This window comes from Patella vulgata, chromosome 4, assembly GCF_932274485.2.
Source record: "Patella vulgata chromosome 4, xgPatVulg1.2, whole genome shotgun sequence".
NCBI classification, from domain to species: domain Eukaryota; kingdom Metazoa; phylum Mollusca; class Gastropoda; family Patellidae; genus Patella; species Patella vulgata.
Window position 1 is genome coordinate 73,225,995 of NC_065882.2, and position 23,815 is coordinate 73,249,809.

At 35.8% G+C, this 23,815-nt stretch overlaps 1 protein-coding gene across 5 annotated transcripts in view; it reads right to left on the bottom strand.

Annotated features, from left to right (window-relative positions):
* Nucleotides 1-3,334: 3,334 nt before the first annotated feature.
* Nucleotides 3,335-23,815, bottom strand: part of LOC126819771 (erbin) — a 71,060-nt gene continuing 50,579 nt past the window's right edge. For 2 of the 5 annotated variants that reach the window (XM_050547986.2, XM_050547987.2), the window contains exons 6-23: nt 23,408-23,497; nt 22,709-22,829; nt 21,906-21,980; nt 21,119-21,263; nt 20,482-20,554; nt 19,411-19,540; nt 18,129-18,314; nt 17,788-17,887; nt 16,813-16,919; nt 15,512-15,652; nt 12,911-13,000; nt 10,821-10,941; nt 8,666-9,567; nt 7,671-8,187; nt 7,081-7,247; nt 6,024-6,116; nt 5,085-5,159; nt 3,335-4,455 (exon numbers count right to left, since the gene is read on the bottom strand). In XM_050547986.2, the coding sequence (XP_050403943.2) occupies nt 4,342-4,455; nt 5,085-5,159; nt 6,024-6,116; nt 7,081-7,247; nt 7,671-8,187; nt 8,666-9,567; nt 10,821-10,941; nt 12,911-13,000; nt 15,512-15,652; nt 16,813-16,919; nt 17,788-17,887; nt 18,129-18,314; nt 19,411-19,540; nt 20,482-20,554; nt 21,119-21,263; nt 21,906-21,980; nt 22,709-22,829; nt 23,408-23,497 (3,247 nt within the window). In that variant the 3' untranslated portion in view covers nt 3,335-4,341. The remainder of the gene's footprint in view (nt 4,456-5,084; nt 5,160-6,023; nt 6,117-7,080; nt 7,248-7,670; nt 8,188-8,665; nt 9,568-10,820; nt 10,942-12,910; nt 13,001-15,511; nt 15,653-16,812; nt 16,920-17,787; nt 17,888-18,128; nt 18,315-19,410; nt 19,541-20,481; nt 20,555-21,118; nt 21,264-21,905; nt 21,981-22,708; nt 22,830-23,407; nt 23,498-23,815) is intronic. The other 3 variants (XM_050547989.2, XM_050547988.2, XM_050547990.2) reach the window with 3 other exon arrangements.

Genomic DNA, 23,815 nt, shown 5'->3' on the forward strand with positions numbered 1-23,815 from the left:
TGACACCTGGTGAACAGGTATAATGAAGGTAAATGAGGAGTTATCTTTCTTAATTTCTTCAACCATAACTTTATTGCATATAAATAAAACAATCTTCTCCAATTTCAATATTTTTTATAGGCCTACACGTGCCTGGATATGGATATATTTTGGATCCAGTGGATGATGTCCGTGAATGTTTTAGAGGATTTTCTAGCATAGTTTCGCCTTATCAGTCTAGTCGTTGGGATGGGACACTAAACCTAACGCGTAAGCTTCTTTTTGCACCATTTAGCACCAGTATTTATCCAACCCGCATGACTTTTATTTATTGCTATCACGTTTTCTTATTTCAAATTTCCTTTGTTATATTTGGTTAAAATTATGGTCACTTTGTGACAAAATCGGGCTTTCGTCCTTTCGAGCTCGTCCAAAGGAAGGGAAATAACTCATGTATAATTTTGAAGTATCAGACCATGGTTATTGAAATTCTTACATTGTTTATAAGGAAAACTAACATCACCACATGTACTTATTACTGGGTTTTATTTCAAGTTCCTTTAGGAATTGTCTCTGATTGGACTATACATAGTTCGCTCAGAGACAGTTCCTAAAGGAACTAGTTTTTTTCTGGCTTTGTGTTGATCTTTTGTTTTGCCATTGTGTTGATCTTTTGTTTTGTATTGTTTTGTCATTGTATTAATCTTTCGTATTGTCATTGTATTAATCTTTTGTATTGATCTTTCGTTTTGTATTGTTTTTTAATCTTTTGTATTGTTTTTTAATCTTTTGTATTGGCATTGTATTAATCTTTTGGTTTGTAATTTTGTTAATCCTTTGTATTGTCATTGTGTTAATCTTTTATATCATTAATGTGTTGATCTTTTGTTTTGTCATTGTGTTGATGTTTTATATCATTAATGTGTTGATTTTTTGTTTTGTCATTGTGTTGATCTTTTGTATTGTCATTGTGTTGATCTTTTGTATTGTCATTGAGTTAATCTCTTGAGTTGTCATTGTGTTAATTTTTTGTTTTGTCATCTTGGTGATCTTTTGTATTGTCATTGTGTTAATCTCGTGTTATCATTGTGTTGAACTCTTGTTTTGTCATTGTGTTAATTCTTTGTGATTTCATTGTGATGATCTTTGTAAAAATTGACAAATACCCAACCTTTTTACACCAATAAGTGTTTTCCACCCAAATTTGACCCAAATACAGGAGATTAGGAGTAGGTTGACCATTGGGAGAGAGAGTGGGGAGAAAGGGTGGGAGAAAGGGAGTAGGGAGAGAGAGATCAAGGGAATGAGAGTAGGCCACGGTACAGTACTGCTGCCTGGGCAAAACTTCCCCCATAGCACAGTGTGAGGTTTCCCATTTAACTAGGTGCAGAGACATATTCAAATGATTTGCATCTGTCTCTCATAACTCAAAACAAATGAGAGAGAAAGAGAGAGAGAGAGAGAGAGAGAAAGAGAGAGAGAGAGGAATGTTGTTTACTCACACAAAATAGGTAATTTCGGGACTAACATATGGTCTATAGCAGTGGGAGGAAACCGGAGGACTCAGAGGTTTGACAGGCGACCCTACTCCTTGTCACATAGAAGCAGGGAAACAAAAGCATGACATTTGACACAATGACAGATCTTAAGATCTAAAGCCCATGCTATAGACTATTCAGATACCCAACAAATGAAATTTGACAAAGTTTTATTATTTTTTTTTTTTTTTATCAGAAAATATTTTTTTATCAACTGACTGACATATAACAAAAACATCAAATTCTGAAATAATTCAACATTTTAAATATATTTACATACGTTACATACAATATACAAATATATACATGTATACATATAACATGGCTGCCTTAGTTAATATGACAATTAATACATGATGATGTATTTTAAAGGGGTTATAGTTCTATTTTTAGAATCTTAAAGAAACATTATGTAACAATTAGATAAACAGTTTGCTGTTCTTGCTATAACAGATAATGAAAACTGAATATATTAAAAATTCCAGTCAAATTACTTTATTCTGCACAAAGTTATAGGTGTTTGATGTTTTGACAAAATTAGCATAGATTGTTTATCGTGGCAATGGTACTCGACAATCGAGACAGACTCTCGATTATCCATTTTATTGTTAAACTCTTAAATAGCTGCCTGTTCTTATATACTTAAAATCAGAGCCATCCAATGGTCTAGAGAGTTGATTATAGGCGTCTCATGTTAATAAATGTTTAAATGATAATTTATACAACTTAAAAAAGACCAGATTTAACTCTTACATAATGCATCTTTAAAATAAATGAAAATGGATCTAAAAACACATTTTAATGTAGGAAAGTGTATATAAACTGATTTACATTCAATTTTTATTGTAATTTCTAATCAGTTATGTTCGATGGAATATGTGAGTAGCCAAATAAAATGGCAGTCTTTTGCGCTAGTTTATCTGTTTTCCTTGTCATTTGTGGATCAGTCATTTTTAATTACTTCCGCATTCAGGATAGGTGAAGGATATATTTTGTTTTGTTCATCAAATTTACAAATAATGGCCATAGAGAAACTGATGTTTGGAACTGATTTTAAAATGTTCATTATGTCTTAAATATTGTATATCAGGAGCCCATATTTTCACGGTAAGATAACCACATCAATATTGATTGAAATGGACCAATATTAAATTCCAGTTTGTATTTTTCAATGTCGAATATTATGGATAATATTAACTTAGATCTATACAACCTTTAATATGCTGATATTTAAAGCGACTGATTTTAAATTGAGGAATTTCGAATTCCTTGTAAACTACAATGTTGTGAACGTTGAATCTCAAAAAAATGAAATGGGGTTTATCGTCCTACTGTTCTGCTCCAAACTGGGCTAATGAAGGGAAATTTTACCCGGAGAGCGGCACTACGGCCTATTATTACATCGAATTCCAATTTTACGTGCAAGCCAATGTGTACACAGGACCTCGGTTTTATATCCCATCCGATTGACTAGACAGTGTTTGTTGTCAGGCCCGAATCTCAAAAAGGAATATTGGTCCAATTCCAATCAATATTTACACAGATATGAATTGAAAAATCCCAAATGTCCGTCTTGGGTAAAATCTAATTGATTGGCCAGCTATCTTTAATCCAAGTGAATCCAACCAGGGAGATTATCTACCGTTCATATTTTTGTTTTGTTTTCTTAATTAAATGTTAAATAATCAATCTGAGTACATATTAGCATGGATTAGATATTATTCGAAAAATGCACAATCACGATCTAAATGATATTACTTCGACATTTTCAGGTATAATTACAGTGGTTTAAAATATAAGAGCAATAAAACAATAAGGAATGACTTCAAAATTTATTCTCCAATCTCAATTCAACAACAATTTCATTTGAAAACACACAGAACAGATTGAAAAATAGTAAAGATAACTTCATTATTGATTGCAACTAGAATATGTTGAAAAACTTCATAAAAAGCATAAACTTAAAATAAGGCCAAATGTAAAAAAAAAATCTGGTTCACACAATCCTGCCCCCCACACAAATAAATACGCCATGATTCCCAAAATGTCATTACACATACTGTTTTTTGTGAATAGGTAACTTAACACAAACATTACATTTCTTTATAGGTTACCTTAACATTCGGTTCAATTTTATAGGTTACCTTAACCACACGGTTCAATTTTAATTCAATAAGTTGCTTTAGCGTAAGGTTCTTTAGTAGCGGAAGAAAATCAGAGGACCTAAAAAAAAAACCCATGATGTCACGTACAGGCTTGGGCACGAAACCACGCCACTTGACTCAATGACAGCTTTTATGATCTACAGTGCATGCATTAGATCGCTCGACCATCCAACCTTCCCTGCCCGCAGTATCTGAGAACCATAATATTTTTTTATGTGGCCTAGGATAAACATCCACCCAATCTCTCACTGTTTTTATTATAATTATGGCACATGCTATATCAATCTTTAGACAAATCATTGATGAGAAGTTATTAAAGTTGTCTCCCTTGTGACAGCCTTGAAATGATCAACTGACTAGCCTGTGATAATATTTTAAAATGAAAGTAGAAGCCAGACCTGTGATAGCCACAGCACAGAAAATCAGTAAAGTATGAATTAATAAATATATTTCTGTATGATTCTGTTTTATAATGATCTATTTGTTATGCACGAGTGGTTTTACAGGATCAACAGTTTTAGATGGTTGCTTGATGTACACTTTAACTCTATGACCAACACAGAAATATTTGGTCGATTCCAAGAAGAGGTGGGGAAATATCGGTGGACTCCTGCGTAAATCGACAGTTATCACAGGTCTGTAGAAGCACATGATATTAATTAAACTAAATTAACTTTCTGTATTCTCTCCACTAATAAACAGACAGTTGTATTATTTTTAAGGTATGAAACAGCTCTATTATGATCTATACTCGTAAAATCTGTTCCATTCACCTGAAAGTACAGATAAAAATACAGGTGAATATGGATGTAATACAGGTTAAAAACCAGGCGAAAATAGAGATGACAATACAGGTAAAATATATGTGAAATACATATTAAAATAGGGATACAATACAGGTAAAATACAAGTTAAAAACCAGGCAAAAATACAGGTAACAATCCAGGTGAAAATACAAGTCAAGGAACATAATTCAACCAAATGAAATCAATTCAACACACTTGGGAGTGAATACAATAAAGGGAGCAAAAGAGGTGAAGGTTGCAAAGGGTAAACAAACTCAAGACCTTGCTCCAAAAGGGCTTGATGAAAGGGGATCTGATCATTGTTACAGGATAAATATATGTGTCTACTTTTTCAATATTTAGGATTTCCTGCATCGGACAATATGTAATTCATGGTTTAATCAAGCTGGTGAACTGTCCCAGCCATGGAGGAGAGAGAGGAAAATGGGCTTGAACGTCCACTCAACACAAACTAGATCATTTCAGGACTAACACATGGTTAATTTTATTACAACAATTTGCTTGCAAGTGGGGATTTTTAGCAGTGGTAGGAAGCTGGAGAACCCTGAGAAAACCCACCAGGTGAGCTATGGTAGAACTAAATCATTAAACCTTACCTTTAATATTTTATCACCTCTGCGTAACGTATGTTTTGCGGGACCATTAGATTGAACTTTAGTAACAAAAATACCCTGTAAAATACAGTAATTAATTACAGCACAACAAAACATCTAATCTATTAAAGTATCTAAACATCATTTTGAGGAATAACAGGATCCCTTGCACACTATAATATAGTAAAAGTTGAATCTCTAAAAGTATTTGTGTTCTCCATTCTATACTAATACCATATCCCCAGCACCAAAAAGACAAACAAAAGAAATGGACGGTGTACAATGTAATTTATAAATGACTAGTAAGATGAAATATGAATTTAGCAATATATCTATTGAAATATATACATTTAAGAATAAAAAAGAATATTTCTTATCTGGAAAGCGATTGCTGCTAAAAAAGCTTATATCATTTGAATTTATTTTCCCATTCCATTCATCTTTTGTCAGAGAGAGAGAGAGAGAGAGAGAGAGAGAGAGAGAGAGAAAGTTCCCATTCCATTCATCTTTTGTCAAGGAGAGAGAGAGAGAGATGGAGTTTAACCTCCACTTGACACAAACTAGGTCATTTCAGGACTAACACATGGTTCAATTTTATTTCAGTAATTCGCTTGTGCGTAGGTTTTTTTTTTATCAGTGGGAGGAAACCGGAGGACCCTGAGATACCCACGAGGTTGGACAGACGATCCTACTCCTTGTCACGTACAACCAGGGAATCGAAACCACACCAGTTGACTCAATGACAGACCTTATGCTACAGCGTGCACATGCTAACCATTCGGCCATCCAACCCAAGTCTAATATAAAACGTAGATAAATAGAGTAATGGGTTAAATATTATCGGCACATCTAATTTCCATCTAAGCATTTGCTATACATCTATACATCATCTGAATTTGTAGAAGTATTAGGATAATACACCATGTGCCAAAGGCTACTTACCATATCATCTGGACGGAATGGGTTACCATGGGAATCACTACCTCCAGCAATACTAAATCCTAAACCAGGGTTTTTACTAATTTGTACCTGAAACTGGAAAATAAAAATCGACATTTAAGTTTTAAGTTTTAAGTTTTTCATACCTGGTTTTATGACAAAATTACAACTTGAAAACTAATCAATCTGGCAATATTAATGTTGCCTGCCCCTAAATCCTAAGAAGATTTAAACCAATTAATCAATGATACTGATCCTCTTTGGAAACAAGATTACAAATTAGATGACTTTTGGTGATTTAAACGATTTTTACAAATTTTTAAACAAAGATTTGATACTGAATAAATGTGAAAGAAATCCTTGATATTTTGATTTTGTTGACTTAATTAAATGATCAATTTATATCTTAGCTTCTATTAAAGATACATTCCCGCGTACAAACTGGACTATATTTGGACTAAAAACATATTCAAACTAATTAATTTATCATAATTTTGCTTCAAAACCTTCTCAAAATATTGCAATTGCCAAGGAATACCCTTACTATAAAAAAATCGACCAAAAGAGGTCATGTTTGTGTCACGTGACTTACTTCTCTCGGTACTTAGCAACGGGGGCGAAGTCAGAGGAGAATTCATTGCATTCACAAGACAATGTTGTCTTTAATCGCTGACTATTTATTACAAATATCGAAGCCTAATTAAATTCTCGGATTATCCACTGCCCAAGTTTTTTTTCCGTGGTTTTTAACTCAAAAAACTGTTGTAAATCTAACTATTCATAAAGTTTATCAACATGTACATCAAGCGCTCAATCTCCGCGTGCGACCTTTGACGTCACACGTGCAGACAATCCTAATCATCGGGCTGTCGATTAAGGAAACCCTTACAGTTTTGTCCTGTATGCGCTCCATGAGTGTTTTTCAGGGCATCCTGTATTTTTCTAGTAAGATTGGATATTTCTACTTTCCATATATATCAAAATTGCCATACTTTTCTGGGAACCTATCTTTAAGCTGTGAGACTTTATTTGATTTTATGAAATGCTAAAAACAACATACCACATCTTTTGTATCGATACTCGAGTCATCAACATACATAATCTTGTTATATGAAGCACCTGTTGATTCAGTGGGAGTTGTTTCCCTTGAATGAAGATATTCTCTAGATGAAGAACTATTTCTACTAACTGTAGCATGTGACTGGGGTGATGGGGAACTGTTTAAACCTGAAATATTTAAAATATATTAATACAAAAGCAATACACAAATTTCTTAACCATGTGAATAACTCACATTGGAAAGGGAATTGTGTTTAAAGTCTTCTTCTTCACAAACCAGCCTATGGCGAAAAATATAGTGCTCAGGGGGCTAAGAGAAGGTGTTGCAGTGACACACTTTGCATCACTTTTTTAGTGTTTTTGAGTCCCTGTTGAGTTTCAACGCGGTTTTGAATTCTATTGGCAGATAATCATATTGCTCAATCAGTGTCGAGCATATACCGTGGGTAAAATATATACAAATTGATTCTACCAAGTTGCACAAAGCCCCATGTCTCCCTTGGACCACCTTAAAGATAAAAATATAGCGTTTCTGTGCCCCACGGGATCTTGTTCCGTGGTCACATCACCCCTAATAGAGCCAGTAATTACCTGAGTATTTATTCGAAAATTCACCAACTCTTTCGTACGTATGATGTCCGTGGCCGTAACCACTATCAGTTGAACTTGATACCTGGGAGGACGGATCACTTTTAAACATGGCTATATCGTCATAACGACTCATCACCGATCCGATTGCCGACCCATTCTGATCATAAACACCGGAGAACGGATGACTATCACTAGTTTCTAGAGTTTGTGATCGCGATCTTTCTCTAGGTGACGGCTGTAAATCACGGTCTATCATTTCTCTCGATCCGCTACGCCTCGTCCGTGGAAGAGTTGATATGCCCAGTTCTCCAACGCCACATCTTGGATCAACACTGGGATCCGACAGTCTTTTCTGTAAACTGTGATCTGAAACTCGATCAGAGCTGCCAGCTCTCGAAGAGCTTTGACTTCTCGGTGAATCCAGATGATCTCTTTCACTAACAGATGGTGATCTATAGTATGGCGGAGCTGGCTGGTATGCTGGAGGATGTGAAGCACTTTCTATGCTCTGACTAGACTGAAATACACAAAACATTGGATAAATAATCAAATATCCCTGTTGAGATTACACAACAAGTTGGGTCTCATATATTTCTGCTGTATTGGGGGGTGGGGGGTTGAATGATTAGCATGTGCGCGCTGTATCATAAAGTCTGTAATTGAGTCAACTGGTGTGGTTTCAATTCCCCGGTTGTATGTGAGAAGGGGTCTTTAGCAGTGGGAGAAAAAAACGGAGGAACAGGCGACCCTACTCCTTCTCACATACAACCAGGGAAGTAAGTATTTGGCCTGCATGTGTTTTGAGGTAAGATACACAATGTCTATGCAATCCTGAGCTCCTTATCCAATTGCATGCACAAAATCGCGTATTCTGCCAGGAATTTTTGAATATTTTCTGATGGAAACACACCTAACAATCCCATGTCTGGAAAATCCTGGTAATGCAACTGCCTATTTCAAACTGATATTGGATTATATTACTTATATACACTTACATAATTTAATTTAGGATTAGATGCTGCCCTGGCCATATTCTCTTCCAGCACAGTATAAAGTTCTCTCTTCCAATCTTTAGCATTATTATTTTCTTCGCTGCTAGATATAGAGAGGCGGCCATCTTGTGCTGGATCTGCACAAACAGGCGTGCTCTGATCAATGAATCGACTTCGTTGAAATAAACTTGGGGAGGGACTAGGCAAAACGGTAATTGAGTTCACTTCGCGACTTACTGATAGATCACCTTTTGACAGAGACACATTGCGATTCGGATCGGAAATACTCTCGGTTCGTGGATTTTCCTGATACTGATTCCCATGGTTGCCAAGATTTTGAATATATTCATAGTTTTTGGCACTACCATAATCAGATCTTCGTTGGGTATTACTAGCACTACTTGGGAAATCACTGCGAAGTTCTTGTGATCGTTCGTGAAGATCATACGGCACACTATGAGCTCCAAACTGTTGCGATAGCGAGATATGTTTGTAGGCTGCGTTACGAGTTTGACTGACATAAGCATCTAAATCACTTGTGTAACCATTATCTCTTTTAGCTTTCTGTTGATTGGACGAATGATGCGTAGAATGAGGTAAAGTTTTGGTATTCATGTCGTACACATTGGCCCTATCGTCGTTTAAATACTGTTTACGGAATCTCACAACATCCTGATCACTACGGTAACCGGTATCAGAATCGTACTCGCGCATCCTACGATTGTGATGACCTTTATGATGATGATGGAACACCAATTGTTTATAGTTCAAGGCATCAACCTTCCATTTAGCGGAATCGTAATCTGGTTTAGTGCCAGCAACATTGTTCGTTTCTATCACAGATGTGGGTATATCAGGATTAGAACCTGGACGTCTACTTCTGTTAGATGGATGTTCACCCAGACCTGTAAGAAAATATCGAAACTAAACAAATGGCAGCCATGTTAATACTGGGTATTAGGATGTAACATGCTATTTCTCTGCACCTGATGGGCTAACGAAGACGGTAAACCGAAAGAAAGAGGAGAGAGAGAGAGAAATGGGGTTTAACGTCTACTCGACACAAAGTAAGTCATTTTGGGACTAACATATGGTTCAATTTTATTTCAATAATTTGCTTGCGCGTAGGGGTCTTTAGCAGTGGGAGGAAACCAGAAGACCCGGAAAAAACCATGAGGTTGGACAGGCGACCCTACTAATTGTCACGTACAACCGGCAAAAGAAAGAGAGATTATCGTTCTTGTCAGTACAATACTTTGAGACTTACATATGCTATATGCACCAAATCAGGGTTCCTGCGGCTTCGTCAAACATTTTTTCAAGGATATTCAAGGATAAATATACGTCAAATTCAAGGATTTTCAAGGACATTTTTTAGCCTAAAGTTACAATTTTTCATCTTAAAAATAACCAAAACATTACCAACTATCGTTATAATCTCATTTAAAAGGAATTGAAGACATTTGGAACAAAATTAAGGATCTCAACTGAAATTCAGGGATATTTTCCTATTTCCGCGAAATTCAAGGATATTCAAGACCTTGAAAATGAAATTTAAAATTTAAGGATATTCAAGGATTTTCAAGGACCGCGGGAACCCTGCAAATTTTAGACTGAGAATTTTGCCCCGACAGCCGTGTTTCCCGCTATATATGGTACGTTGTAGTCGCATGGTAAGGCTACTGGACTCTTGACATAGGATTTGTCGAGTCTGGGTCCACACATTGGTGTGTTGTGTTGTATATAAACAGACCCATGACAGTTGAAAATGGATGAAGACTAGTTGGAGACAACCATGTCCCGGCAATATTATGCTCGTATGTGACCATAGAAACACAAATAACTGTATGATAGTCTTTCATTTCTAAAGGATTTTTTACTTGGACTACAGTCTTTTACGTGAAAGCCAAAGCGTACACAAGATCACAGATTACATCCAAATAATTAAAAAAGCCATTTCATCATATTGTGCATTGAACACAAGACCTCAGATCATATCTAAAAAATTAAAGTAGTTAAAAGCCATTTCTTCATATTAATATATACCCTACCTTTCTTGTGTATTCTACCCTCATTGTGCATTGTACACAAGACCTCAGATCACATCTAAATAATTAAAATAGTAAAAGTCATTTCATCATATTAATATATAGTGTACCTTTCTTATGCATTCTACCCTCTAAACCATGGCGCTTTGGTTTTGGTGATTTTAAAACACTTTCCTCCGCTTCATTTTTTTCATGATAATGTATCCTAGCTTTGTCTTTCATAAACTTCTCCTAAAAATAAAAACAATTTTAAAAACACTACTACCGAAACGGGAGTTAATTTTAGCTTTTGATTTAAACAGTATTTATTTAACATATGATTACATACTATATACAATACATAATTATTTATTTGGATTGTGAAACAAGCTTAAAAGCTTATATTAATCCGTCGCCAATTTTAACTTTTAACACAGTCCTGTTCAGATTGTTGCTTGTGAATTATTACATGAGCAAACAGACAGTGTGGTATATATATATAGTTCTATACAAATGTTCACATTATTATTGTTATCTATTATTATCAGAATATTGATTCCTTGATGCCACAACTGTATCACTGGGATCCAAATCTTGCCAGCACTGTTCCGGATTCCTCCCTCAATCATTCGTTCGTTCGTTCCTGGAATTTTACGCCCACTTCCACCCAGGGTGATATCGTAGACAGTGTTTTCTAAGAAACTTACCAGATATCGTAGGGTGATATCGTAGACAAGTGTTTCCTAAGAAATTTGCCAGAGGAAGCCACAAAATAGGCTTGATCCAGTTTATTTGGAATTGACACAATGTCTTTGCAAGGAAGTGCCCAAGGTATATTTCATCGAAAGGAGAGACTCCCGGAGAGATTCCTCCATCCATTTACTGTACTTATATAGTAAGGAGTTTTAACTTTTTCTCAGACTTGGAGTTCATTAATATACCCAAATCTTAATACTATTGTTGTAATTGAAATGAAATGGAGTTTAACGTCCTACTGTTCTGCTGCGACTGGGCTAATGAAGACGGTCATACAGTGTGCGATGAGCGAAATTTTGCATGGACAGTGGCGCTACGGCCTACTCTTATATGGAATTCCAACTGCCAAGAGATCTTTAATGTGCAGTCGTGCACGCCAATGCGTACATGGGATCTCGGTTTTCCATCCCATCCAAACAACTAGACAGCTGTCCTTGTCAGGCTCTCCGTCCTTCACCACTGACAAGGGGATATCACGACTGAAAATACCAACCCCAGACCTCCAGGCTAGCAAGCCAGCGTCTTACTTAGTTAGCCATCATGGCTCCCTGTGGTCATTGTCATGAGTTTATATGCACTATTACAAATATTACAAACCATTACTGTATGAGAGAGAGAGAGAGAGAGAAATGGGGTTTAACGTCCACTCGACACAAACTAGGTCATTTCGGGACTAACACATGGTTCAATTTTATTTCAATAATTCACTTGCACATAGGGGTCTTTAGCAGTGGGAGGGATCCAGAGAAAACCCATGAGGTTGGACAGGCGACCCTACTCCTTGTCACGTACAACCGGGGAATCGAAACCACGCCAGTTGACTCAATGACAGGCTTTATGGTACAACGCGCACATGCTAACCATTCAGCCATCCAAACCCCCTCATTACTGTATGATTTTGGATAATAACTAGCCAAGAGGCCTAGGGGGTTAAACCCGGTGTTGACTGGGAAAGTGTCTACCTTTGAAAGAGAAAAGGACAAAAAAAACAAAAAAAACACTAATGCATGCATCTTTTTCGACAACTGAATCAAAATAAAAACCTTCATCCTCTTCATGATTAGAGATATAATTTAATTAAAGTTACAATTTCATATTTTCTAAGAAAGTCAAAACATAATTATTTCTATGTCTTTTATGTATTATACGATCATGGGTGTCATTCTCACACTTAAAACTCATTTACACAGGAAATAATAACACAATTACCTCCCTCGTTTTATATTCTCCACCATGGAGTAGTTATCTTCAAACGTTGGAATTTGAAGATGAAAATGATATTTTTGCCAATTACTCAACTGGCAATAGTGAATTTTAGGATTAATAGGATTATTCTTTAACAAGGTAGGACTGTTTATAGATACCATCTTTTTTCAGGCTTTATTTTAATAAATTTTAAAAATATAACTTAAAAATATGAAATTGCAACTTTAATTTACAATACTGGTTCTCTAAATGAGCCTACCTTATCATATCGATACAATCTATGAGTTTCACGGAGAGATGGTGAAACAGGTTTATTTTCTCGGCCAAGAATCGGTGAATTAGTAGAACCCTGCCAACAAATTACATTAATTCAACATGTTAGAACATAAAAACAAAACAAAACAATTTTTTTTAACTTGTCAGCTTTATGTATTCCTACGCAAATATATCTATTCGGAATCGTCGCAAAACTGTGCTGTACTTACATGTGGGCCGTTCAGACAATTATTATCAAATCGGGGAAGTATTCTATACACCGACAAGTTTAACTATATTGAACTCATTGGTTAAAGGATATCACTTTGCCAGGTAAATAACTTACTATATCCATCCCCAAAGCTAGCCGAAGTCAGGTATTTTTAAAGATGACCTGTTCAGAATCGTAAATATTTATTTTCATAAAATGAATGGATTGATGTCAGAATTTTCAATGAATGGTTAAATTTGAACTTCTGGATCAACGTCTAGTTGGCCTTCTTTCTTTTTTTTATCAACCTAATATCATTCTTAAATTTTTACGTATGGTTTAATTTTAATATTTTAGACAAAATTTAAAATTTCAAAACCCAACAAACTCTCAATTAGTATGTCTTAAGGCATTACATGCAAATAAGTCAGTAGTCTTAATTGGTCCAGACTATACTGTCTGCACTTTAACTACAACAAAAAACAGTCTGGACAAAATTTAGTTTACTGTGTAAGGGTCATATGGAGATTCCAGTATAGCTTACCACGAATATTTGTATCAGACAGGAATGGTCGAAGCAAATGTATCCGTAATTCATGCATTGTATTTTTTTTTAATGATTGGCGGAAAACAATAAATAGAAATGCATGATGCATAGGTTATTAGATTTGAATTTTAATAAATTATTGGAAAACAAAAAAGCTGACAACTTAATAAAAATTAATTAACAAGTCAATCATGTTAGTTCCAAACCCACAACAAAAACAAAACACCCTCCAGTGGCTCCACCCACCCTCCAGTGACTCCTCCCATCTGTTTACCCTAGACCACTCCCTCTTTCCACATCTATAAATAGCCCCGTTATACACCGGCCATTTCCATACAAAAATTTCATCTATTGAAAGTTTGGGTTAGGGTTATACTAGAATCCTCCACAGAAAGCACAGGCTGTGAGTTTATTTTACTTGCACTCATTGGGAATGGAACTCATGACGGCGCATCCAATTGGCGATTCTAGCCTCTACCCCTGAGCTTTTGCATAAATCCTGGTTACCAACCTCTACCCCTTACAGTGTCTAACACGACCTCCCCTGGAAATAACTTTGACATACACAACAAGGATTAAATTAGTATAAAACAAACTAATATCTGTCAACATCCATCCGTTAATAAACCCAATCAGCTATGTTTTAGTCTTCAATATGCATAGATTTCACAATTCACACCACGGGTCTCGACATTTTACGAATCAAACCTTGCCCGGTGCTAATCAATTTGCTACAAGGTAGCCAACTTGATTCGCACAAATGCTAATCAAAGATTACTTTTTTAACTGTAAAATGTTGTTGACAGTTTTTATAATTCATACACAGCTAATCAAAACTGGACATTGCTAATGAATTTCGAAAAACTATCGAGACCCCTGATTCACACACACAAAAAGCTTGTTGTGTTATTAAATGATGATAAACGAATGATGCCACCACCGTTTACTAAATACGAAGAGCAGTCCTCTTTAACAGGTCTCTTTTACTGGCTCTCTTTTAGAAAAGGTAGAGTTGAAACCATTTAGCAAATATTGTTGACGCAAAAGGTTTGCGGTCCATGAAAAAATAGGAGGAATATTTATATATTCTGTAATGTGAGCTCCCAAAAATTTTGCAAGAAAATGATCCGTAAATTAGGCTCAAAATAAGTTTGACGTCAACTCGACATAAAGTAGGTCATTTCTCAATATGATTAAAATACAGATCTATATTTCGTTTCTTTTTTTTTATACTTTTGATGGCCTACATTACATGAAGATCTGACCAGTTATACTGGAAGATCACGTCAGGAGTCGTATGAGCGGCTTTTGACCCTATGGCGTTAAATATTGATTAATCAATCAGCGTTGATGTGTCTAGTGGTTTACCCACAGTTTCGTGCATCTAACGCCAAGAAGTTGCCGTATCAGATGGTTTCATTGACTAATCCAGCACGCCATCCAGAACGCAGGTTATATAACAACTCTTCCAGATCCTAGTGTAGTACAGACAAATATAACGAAATTTTGAACAATAAAAAACTAACTTGTTTACGCGCATGAGTCTATAGTAGTGTGAAGAGTCTGAGGGACACTGAGAAAGTCAAGCAACCTTCTGCCTTATCATGTGCTAGTCGGGGATTGAAAACTTTGCCGACTGACTAACTGACAGACCTTTTGATCTGCCACACAACCCTATCAGCCACCATATCCCTAGCACTTCTAAGAGAAAGCTCATGAAAAGAGACCATAGTATATATTCTTAATAAATGTATGTTTAATTAATCAGAAACTCCTTTCACCAAAATACACATATGTTTAATTAATCAGCAGCCCCTATCACCAAAAATCTAAATCCTTTTCTTTACCTCTGGTTCATATCCGTAATTTTCTCTGCCTTCGTAATGATCCTTATCAGACTTGGTTTGACGTTGCATGAGATTACGAGCGTGTCTCGCCTTTTCTCGTAAATCTTTTGGGTACGGTGTTGGACAGCGAACTAATCGCTCCTATATATTGGTGAATTATCAACAATGTTAGGTGAATAAATTAAAAAATGTGCAAAAATTCAAAACAAAAGCTGATTTGCATGTAGAATAAGAACAGTCGATTGAAATGGAGTGAAATGGGGTTAAAGGTTCTATTATTCCTTCTTTTTTATCGAGTTGTGGCTCATTGCGTAAGATACCCTAGAGGTCCCGTGTTCGATCCCTGTGTTGGCAGAGACAGTTTTACTGAATAAAACAGAGTGGGGAGTAAATTTACTTTCAAAATGCTATCAATGATAAACAGGAATAAACAAGTTGAGAAAACCCGATTTAAAAGATCACAAATTTAAAATTTGGATACAAAACAATGAAAAAAACAAAAGGAGGGGAAAAAACCCCCAAAAATTAAAAAAACAAAAAAACAAAAACTGTTTACGTAAATTGTTTTAGTTGAGACTTTTAGTGAAAATATTTGATTGAAAAACATGCAAATCAAATTGTGTTTCAAATAATGTTAGACTCGATCAACTACAATGAAAACAATGTTAGAATAATCAAAACCTTCTAAAATCATTCCACTTAAAAAATATAATATTAGTTAAAGGCTTGATGCGTTATTGACCGATATAGGAATCCCTTGCAATATTGTGAAAGTTTAATCTCTCATAGGAATATCAATCCAAAAATGTTTCAACTTTTACAAAGTTATGATATCTTAAAATTTCATCGATCTATGCAGCTTGGTATAAAAAGACACTATCATCTTTTATTGGTAGCGAAGAAACCTGTCTGGCCTAGTCTAAATCCAATTAAATAAAGTCCGGGAGATTTTCTTGAGTTGGTATTTTGATTTCTTAATTAAATAATAATGATCAGTCTGAGTAGATATTTAGAGTGGATGGAGCCTCAAGAAATTTGATATTTTTGCAAATATGCAAATAAAGCATCAAGCCTTTAATTTGTGTTATCAAATCATTTTCATATGGGTTAAAATATAACTTGAAATAAAAAAAATGTGGAAATATTAGTGAATCGTGCCATTATTTTACACTAAATTTGGATTTTTAATGAAATTAAACTTAATAAGTGCCTTGAATTCTCAAATATATTATTTGATAAAGTAAGCTATGTAGAATTTTTTGATCAATAAAATTTTCTTTCATAATGGCTGAACGACTTACATTTTCAGGTACATCGTCACCGAATTCAAAATGTATCTTTTGACGTCGTCTTCGTTCTTCCTCCCAGATTGAAGGATGAAAACTGTCTGTATCACCATCTCTTTCATCTAAAATCAAAATCAAAATGGAATGAAATGAAATGTGTTGTATGAAGGAAAATTTTGTCCGGACAGCAACATTTCCACTTACTTTTGATCAAATTGCAAATGTCGAGGATACTTTTGACTGCTATAACAACCACCATTTTTTGCCTGGCCACAGCCAAATTATTACGTCTTTCGGGAAAAATCAAAAATTCTCTGTAACTAATGTGTACAGAAATGATTTCAGTACTTGGGCTTGTTCAATTGTTTATGAGAGTACTACGTTATCCAAATCTTCAACCCTACCCGTTTTTCTCATTTCTCAAGTTCTATCAATCAGACTTGGTGTGATTCTCTGCAAACACCGAAATTTCAGTATTTATTACAATATATGAAACAGAACCCTATTACTCACCAATTATACCAGAAATACTAGGATATAAATAATAACACTTTACTGTATTTAAATGATATCACAAAGGCTATAGAGAGAGAGAGAGAGAGAGAGAGAAAAATGGCTCCACTCGACACAAAGTAGGTCATTTCAGGACTAACAAACGGTTCAATTTTATTTCAATAATTTGCTTGCGCGTTGGGGTCTTTAGCTGTGGGAGGAAACTGGGTCATTTCGGAACTAACAAACGGTTCAATTTTATTTCAATAATTTGCTTGCGCGTTGGGGTCTTTAGATGTGTGACGAAACTGGAGAACTGGAGGACTCGGAAAAAACCCATGAGGTTGGACAGGTGACCCTACTCCTTGTCACATACAACTGGTAAATCGAAACCACGTCAGCTGACTCAATGACAGATCTAATGATACAACGCGCATGCGCTAACCATTCGGCCATCCACCCCCACACCCCCTGTAGCCATAAACATTTTATATTTACCCTGATAGTTTCCTGGTTGTTGTGGCAGAAGATAACACGTTAATATTTTACGTCCTGTTTCTGCTTCATGTTCTGATTGTAGAGGTATTAACGGCTTCGTCTACAAATACAAAAATAAAAATAATGTCTTAAATTAAAATTCTGCAGTAATATTTGACAAAAGATGAATGGAATGGGAAAATAAATTCAAATGATATAGGCTTTATTTGCCATCAATTGTTTTCCAGATATCACATATAAGATCAAGTGACGGATCTGTGGGCTAGCCGTAGGTGGGCATACAAAAAATGTGAGTTACTGGAAAATTGTTTTATATGAGCTGAAAAGGCATCATATCTCACCTGATTCTCAGTTAACCATAAAGCCTGCAGTTCTTTTAATTTGACCACAGAGAATGGAAGATATTTCAGGGAATTATCACTGAGATTGAGCACTCGTAATTTTGGAATTCGTCCAAGTTCGTCAGGAATATAAGTTAATTTATTTCCACGTAGTGACAAAACTGTTAAACCATTACAACTTCCGAGCTGAAAAAAATAAAAATAAAACTTTAATCGACATAACACTTTCATCATTTTATGATTAACATTCAGGTTTTTTTTCTATAGGGAGAGGGAGAATTGGGGTTTACGTCCACTCGATACAAACTAGGTCATTTCGGGACTAACACATGGTTCAATTTTATTTCAATAAGTCGCTTGCACATTGGGGGCTTTAGCAGTGGGAGGAAACCGAAGAAATCCCACGAGGTTGGACAGGCGACCCTACTCCTTTGTCACGTACAGACGGGGAATCGAAACCACGCCAGTTGACTCAATGACAAACCTTATGATATAGCGCACACATGCTAATCATTCGGCCATCCACCCCCCCCCCCTTTTTTTCTATGCTATCAAGGAGAATTTTGCTAGGACAGCAATATATCAGCCTATTCTTTAGTCAATCTCAAGGGTTCTTTTATGTTTATATTGGTTGACAATGTCTTTCATTCAATAAGAATGACCAGACATACTTCCTTTGAGAGACTGCATGACAAGAAGAAACCAACTTATAAACCGGGATATAATAGTTAAAAGAGTCCAGTGCTGATGATTTGACAACAACTGGCCCCAAGTTCACCAACCATTCTCAGAATTTACTCAACTTTCAATCACTGTTTACGAGAAGTATCTTTGTTTCAAAAAAACAAACTTTGTATTTGATACATTAAAACAACGAAATCTTTATAAAGGGCTATATTTTAATTAAAATAAGGTGAACAATTTCAATTAAATTCTTAATTTAAGTCTGAGAATGCTTTGTGAACTCAGAGAGAGAGAAATGGGGTTTAACGTCCACTCGACACAAACTAGGTCATTTCGGGACTAACATATGGTTTAATTTTATTTACATAATTCGCTTGTGCGTAGGGGTCTTTAGCAGTGGGAGGAAACCGGAGGACCCGGAGAAAACCCACGAGGCTGGATTGTGAACTCGGGACCTGGTCCATAACATCCATGACAGAAGAGTAACAAAACTAGCAGATCATTGTGAACTCATACGGAGAACCCCCAGAGGTTGCACTGCATATCAATCAGAGAAAATGCAAAGTTCTACTTGAATAATTTCAACGCCACAACTCACCTCTGGTGGAAGAACTTCAATCAGATTTTCATCAGCATAAAAAGTTCTCAGATTTCTCAGAAATCCAATACTTGCAGGCAACAACTCGAGATCATTGGTACTGACATTTAGTTCTGATAGCGATGTTAATCTAAAACAAGATACACAGAGTATTATAAAAAACAAAGTTTACAGTAAACGTTTATCACCCGAATTGAATGACCTAACATTTGACGTCCACAAAAGATAAAAGACAACACTTGACGTTGGAATAAATCTGAAATTTCTGGATTCTGATTGATTAAAAGGTGAGCACCACAAAACTAAAACAAAATTTGTTTTAAAGATAGACAATATAGAAAATTTTTATGTGAAATTAACTGTTGTGGTGAAATGAAATGTGGTTTAACGCCTTAGTGTTCTGCTCCTATACTGGACTAATGAAGATAGGCATACACGCCATACAGTGTGCTGTGAGGGAAATTTTGCCCTGGCAGCGGCACTATCGCCTACTTTTATATCAAAATCCAACTGCCAGGGGATCCTTTATGTGCATTCCAATATATACACGGGACCTCGGTTTTTCGTTTCATCCATAGGACTAGACAGCTGTCCTTGTCAGGCCCTCTGTTCTGCACCACTGACAATGGGAAACCATGTCGGAAAATTATGATGAACTTTCTCGGCCAATGCAGGGATCGAACACCTGACCTCCAGGCTAGCGAGCCAGCGTCTTAACCACCTAGTCACTGTGGCTCTCAAACTGTTGAGGTAAGGCCTCAAATCGTTTTATAGCTTAGCTGCTCATTAAGTCCAGCTATGGTTGTAAAACATTAGGTTAGTCAAATACTGCAAGTGTAATATAATTAATGTTAGAATCTAAATGCAATCCGTGACATGCAGTCCCAAAATAAGGGATGTGTTTCAAAAAGGACATCAAAGTTTTGTGCATGTTCCGGTATTGAGTATTTCATTGTTCTGTGTAATATATCATGTTTCGACAATCATGTACGATGCCGAAAGTGACAGATTTCACTGTACAGTCAAATACTGCAAGTATAAACTAATTAATCTAAAAGTTGAAATATTTACCCTCCAATAGATTTAGGTAAACTGGTCAGGTGATTATCATCTATTTTAAGTGTCGTTAAATTATTCAGATTACCTGAAATAAAAATAATTCTCATATAATTCATTCTTTATGAAGGATTTTATACACTGAAATTTATGTGAACAATTTGGTTTGTTGTTGTTATCATCTACATCTACTATGTATATTTGCATTCCAACTTTTATGTTTTCTTTTACAATCTTTAGAGAGAGAGAGAGAGAGAGAGAGAGAGAGAGATGGGGTTTAACCTCCACTCCTCTAGGTAATGTCAGGACGCACCTCTTGTTCAATTTTATTTCAATAATTCGCTTGCGTGTAGGGGTCTTTAGCAGTGGGAGGAAACCGGAGGACCCGGAGAAAACCCGAGAGGGTGGACAGGCGACCCTACTCCTTGCCACATACAACTGGGGAAGCGAAACCACGCCAGTTGACTCAATGAAAAACCTTATGATACAGCGCACATGTCAATCTTTTACGAGTACATGGGACATTGATTTTTCGTTTTCTTGCTTGCCAGGCCATCTGTCCTACACCACTGACAAGGGGAAACCACAATGTAAAACCAGGATCGATCCCAGGACCTCCTGGAAAATTCAGAATAAAAGAAAACCATCTTACCTAGAGATTCTGGGAGTTCTTGTATTCTATTGGCTGTCAGGTGAATATCAGCCAATGAAACACAGCCTTCTATTTCAGTAGGGACGGAATGAATTTTATTTTTTGAAGCATCTAAAAACATCAGTTCTTTCAGATTACCAATTCCCTAGAATAATATATATCAATTAATTAAATAAAATTACATACATCAAATAAATAAATAAATGAAATATCATTCCTTCTATTTTTTTCAGTGTCAACAAATAATTAAAGAGTTCTTGATCAAGTTGCATAACAATGCTGTAAACATCAAAACCTTTTTTTTAAACAGCCACAGATGGTTAGATCAACTACCCCCATAAGTGTCTTTTGTTTAAACAGCCATAGATTTTTCATTCAACTTCTGTAGGTGTCTGTTTATGCAAAATAAAATAAAATGAAATGGGGTTTAATGTCCTACTGCATACGCTATACAGTGTGCTATATGGGGAAACTATGCTGGGACAGTGGCAATACGGCCGACTCTTATAGTCAAGTTTCAATTGTTAAATGTTCTTGTACGTGCACACCAATGTGTAGACGGAACCTCTGCTTTTCATCACATCTATTCGACCAGATGCTGTCCCTGCCAGTCCCTCAGTCCTGCACCACTGACAAGGGGAACCATCCTGGGAAACTTTCTCGATCAACACTGAGATCAACCACTGCGGCTCCGTCTTTTAAAGCAATAAAACAATCATTTTGAGAATGGATAAATAACAACTAGCAATTCTAGTAATTGTTGAGGTTTAATAAAGAATAAACTTACACAGGGTATAACCTTAATTTGGTTTGTATCACACCATAACTCAGATAATTTCACAAGATTACCAATACATTCAGGCTAAAACAATACAAAAAAAAACATGTTCAGATAATTTCATAAGATAACCGATACATTCTGGTTAAAAAACACGTTCAGATAATTTCATAAGATTACAAATACATTTGAGGGATTTTGAAACCCTTTGAACCTAACTTATTGTAAAAGTTCAATCTTTAAAATGAATAACTTTACAAAATGGTTCCATTTACAAAGATATTTCTCAACCTTCAACATCCTCTTCAGACAATATAAACAGAAAGTAAAGAAGAAAAAACACTTTAAAACTCACTTTGGTAAAAATGGCTTTTAATTAATGAGCACCGCCACAAGAACAAGAATATTACCAAATTAAATGAAATGGGGTTTAACGTAATACTTTTCTGCTCCAACTGGGCTAATGAAGATGGGCGTATGCCATACAGTGTGCTATGAGGGAAATCTTTCCAACTAGCTTATTCGCTGAACCATTGCGGCTCCCAGCATATTAATAATAATAATAATGTACATTTGTAGAGTGTCAAATCCATCCAAAAGCATGCTCAAAATGCAATGAGACAATAGTTATATACACTGTGAACAGAATGTCTACCGGTAATTCTCATAGCATTCCCGAAATAAGTGAGTTTTCAGCTGTGATTTAAATATAGTCCAAGTTTCACTGTTTTGAATTTTCATAGGTAAATCATTCCACAATATTACCAAGAGTATTGAAAAAGTTCTTAAGATAAAACAGCATTTTCACTTACCAGTTCTGTAAATTCATTATTACCAATATCTAACCTCTCTAGTTCAACCAGACGACCGAATGATTGGGGTAAAGTTTTCAAATGGTTCTCTCGAATTTCAAATATTCTCAACTTCGTTAACCTAAAACAAAAATATATTGTGAACCATACATGCAATGGCCTACTCTTATATCGAATTCCAACTGTCAAGGGATCTTTTATGTGCACGCCAATATGTACACAGGACCTTGGTTTTTCGTCCCATGCGAACGATTAGACAGCTGTCGTTGTCAGGCCCTCCATCCTGCATCACTGACAAGGGGAAACCACTCCGAAAAATCTGGATGAACTTTCTCGGCCAATGCAGGGATCAAACACACGACCTCCAGTCAGGGCAAAGGAAGACTGAGCTATGAGGGACATAATATAAGATGACTTCAAATGTCAAGGGTGCTTTTACATACAAGCCAATGTGTCCCATCCGAACAACTACCAACCTACACAAACGATCTTTACCAAACTTATGTGTTATATCAAACCTATAATCTAGTCGTGCATATGGTATATGTCAAGGTCACAGTCAAATGTCGATTCATTGTAATTTTCGAGAAAAATTCTTAATTCTCTGTTACTAAGGTGTAAGATTTTGTGGCGGGTGATAAATGCTACAGCATTTAACCATTGCAGCTTGTTTTAAAATTTGATTGGATAATATCCTACCTGCCGAAACTACCAGGTAAATAATCTAAGAATGTATCATTCAGGAAAAGATGCGTCAGATTCTGTAGTTGCGTAAATCCATCTGGTAATCTACAAAATATAATAAAATATTTTTTTATAAGAAATGAGAGAGAGAGAGAGAGAAATGGGGTTTAACATCCATTCGACACAAACAAGGTCAATTCGGGGCTAACATATGGTTGAATTCTTTTATTTCAATAATTCGTGTTGGGGTCTTTAGCAGTGGGAGGAAACCGGAGGACTCGGAGAAAAACCACGAGGTTAGACAGGCGACCCTACCCTTTGTCACGTACAACCGGGGAATAAAAAAAACGCCAGTTCACTCAATGATAAACTATGGTTTAGATGGATTGTCCCTTAAATTGTTTAGAAGTGCATTCGAACCAT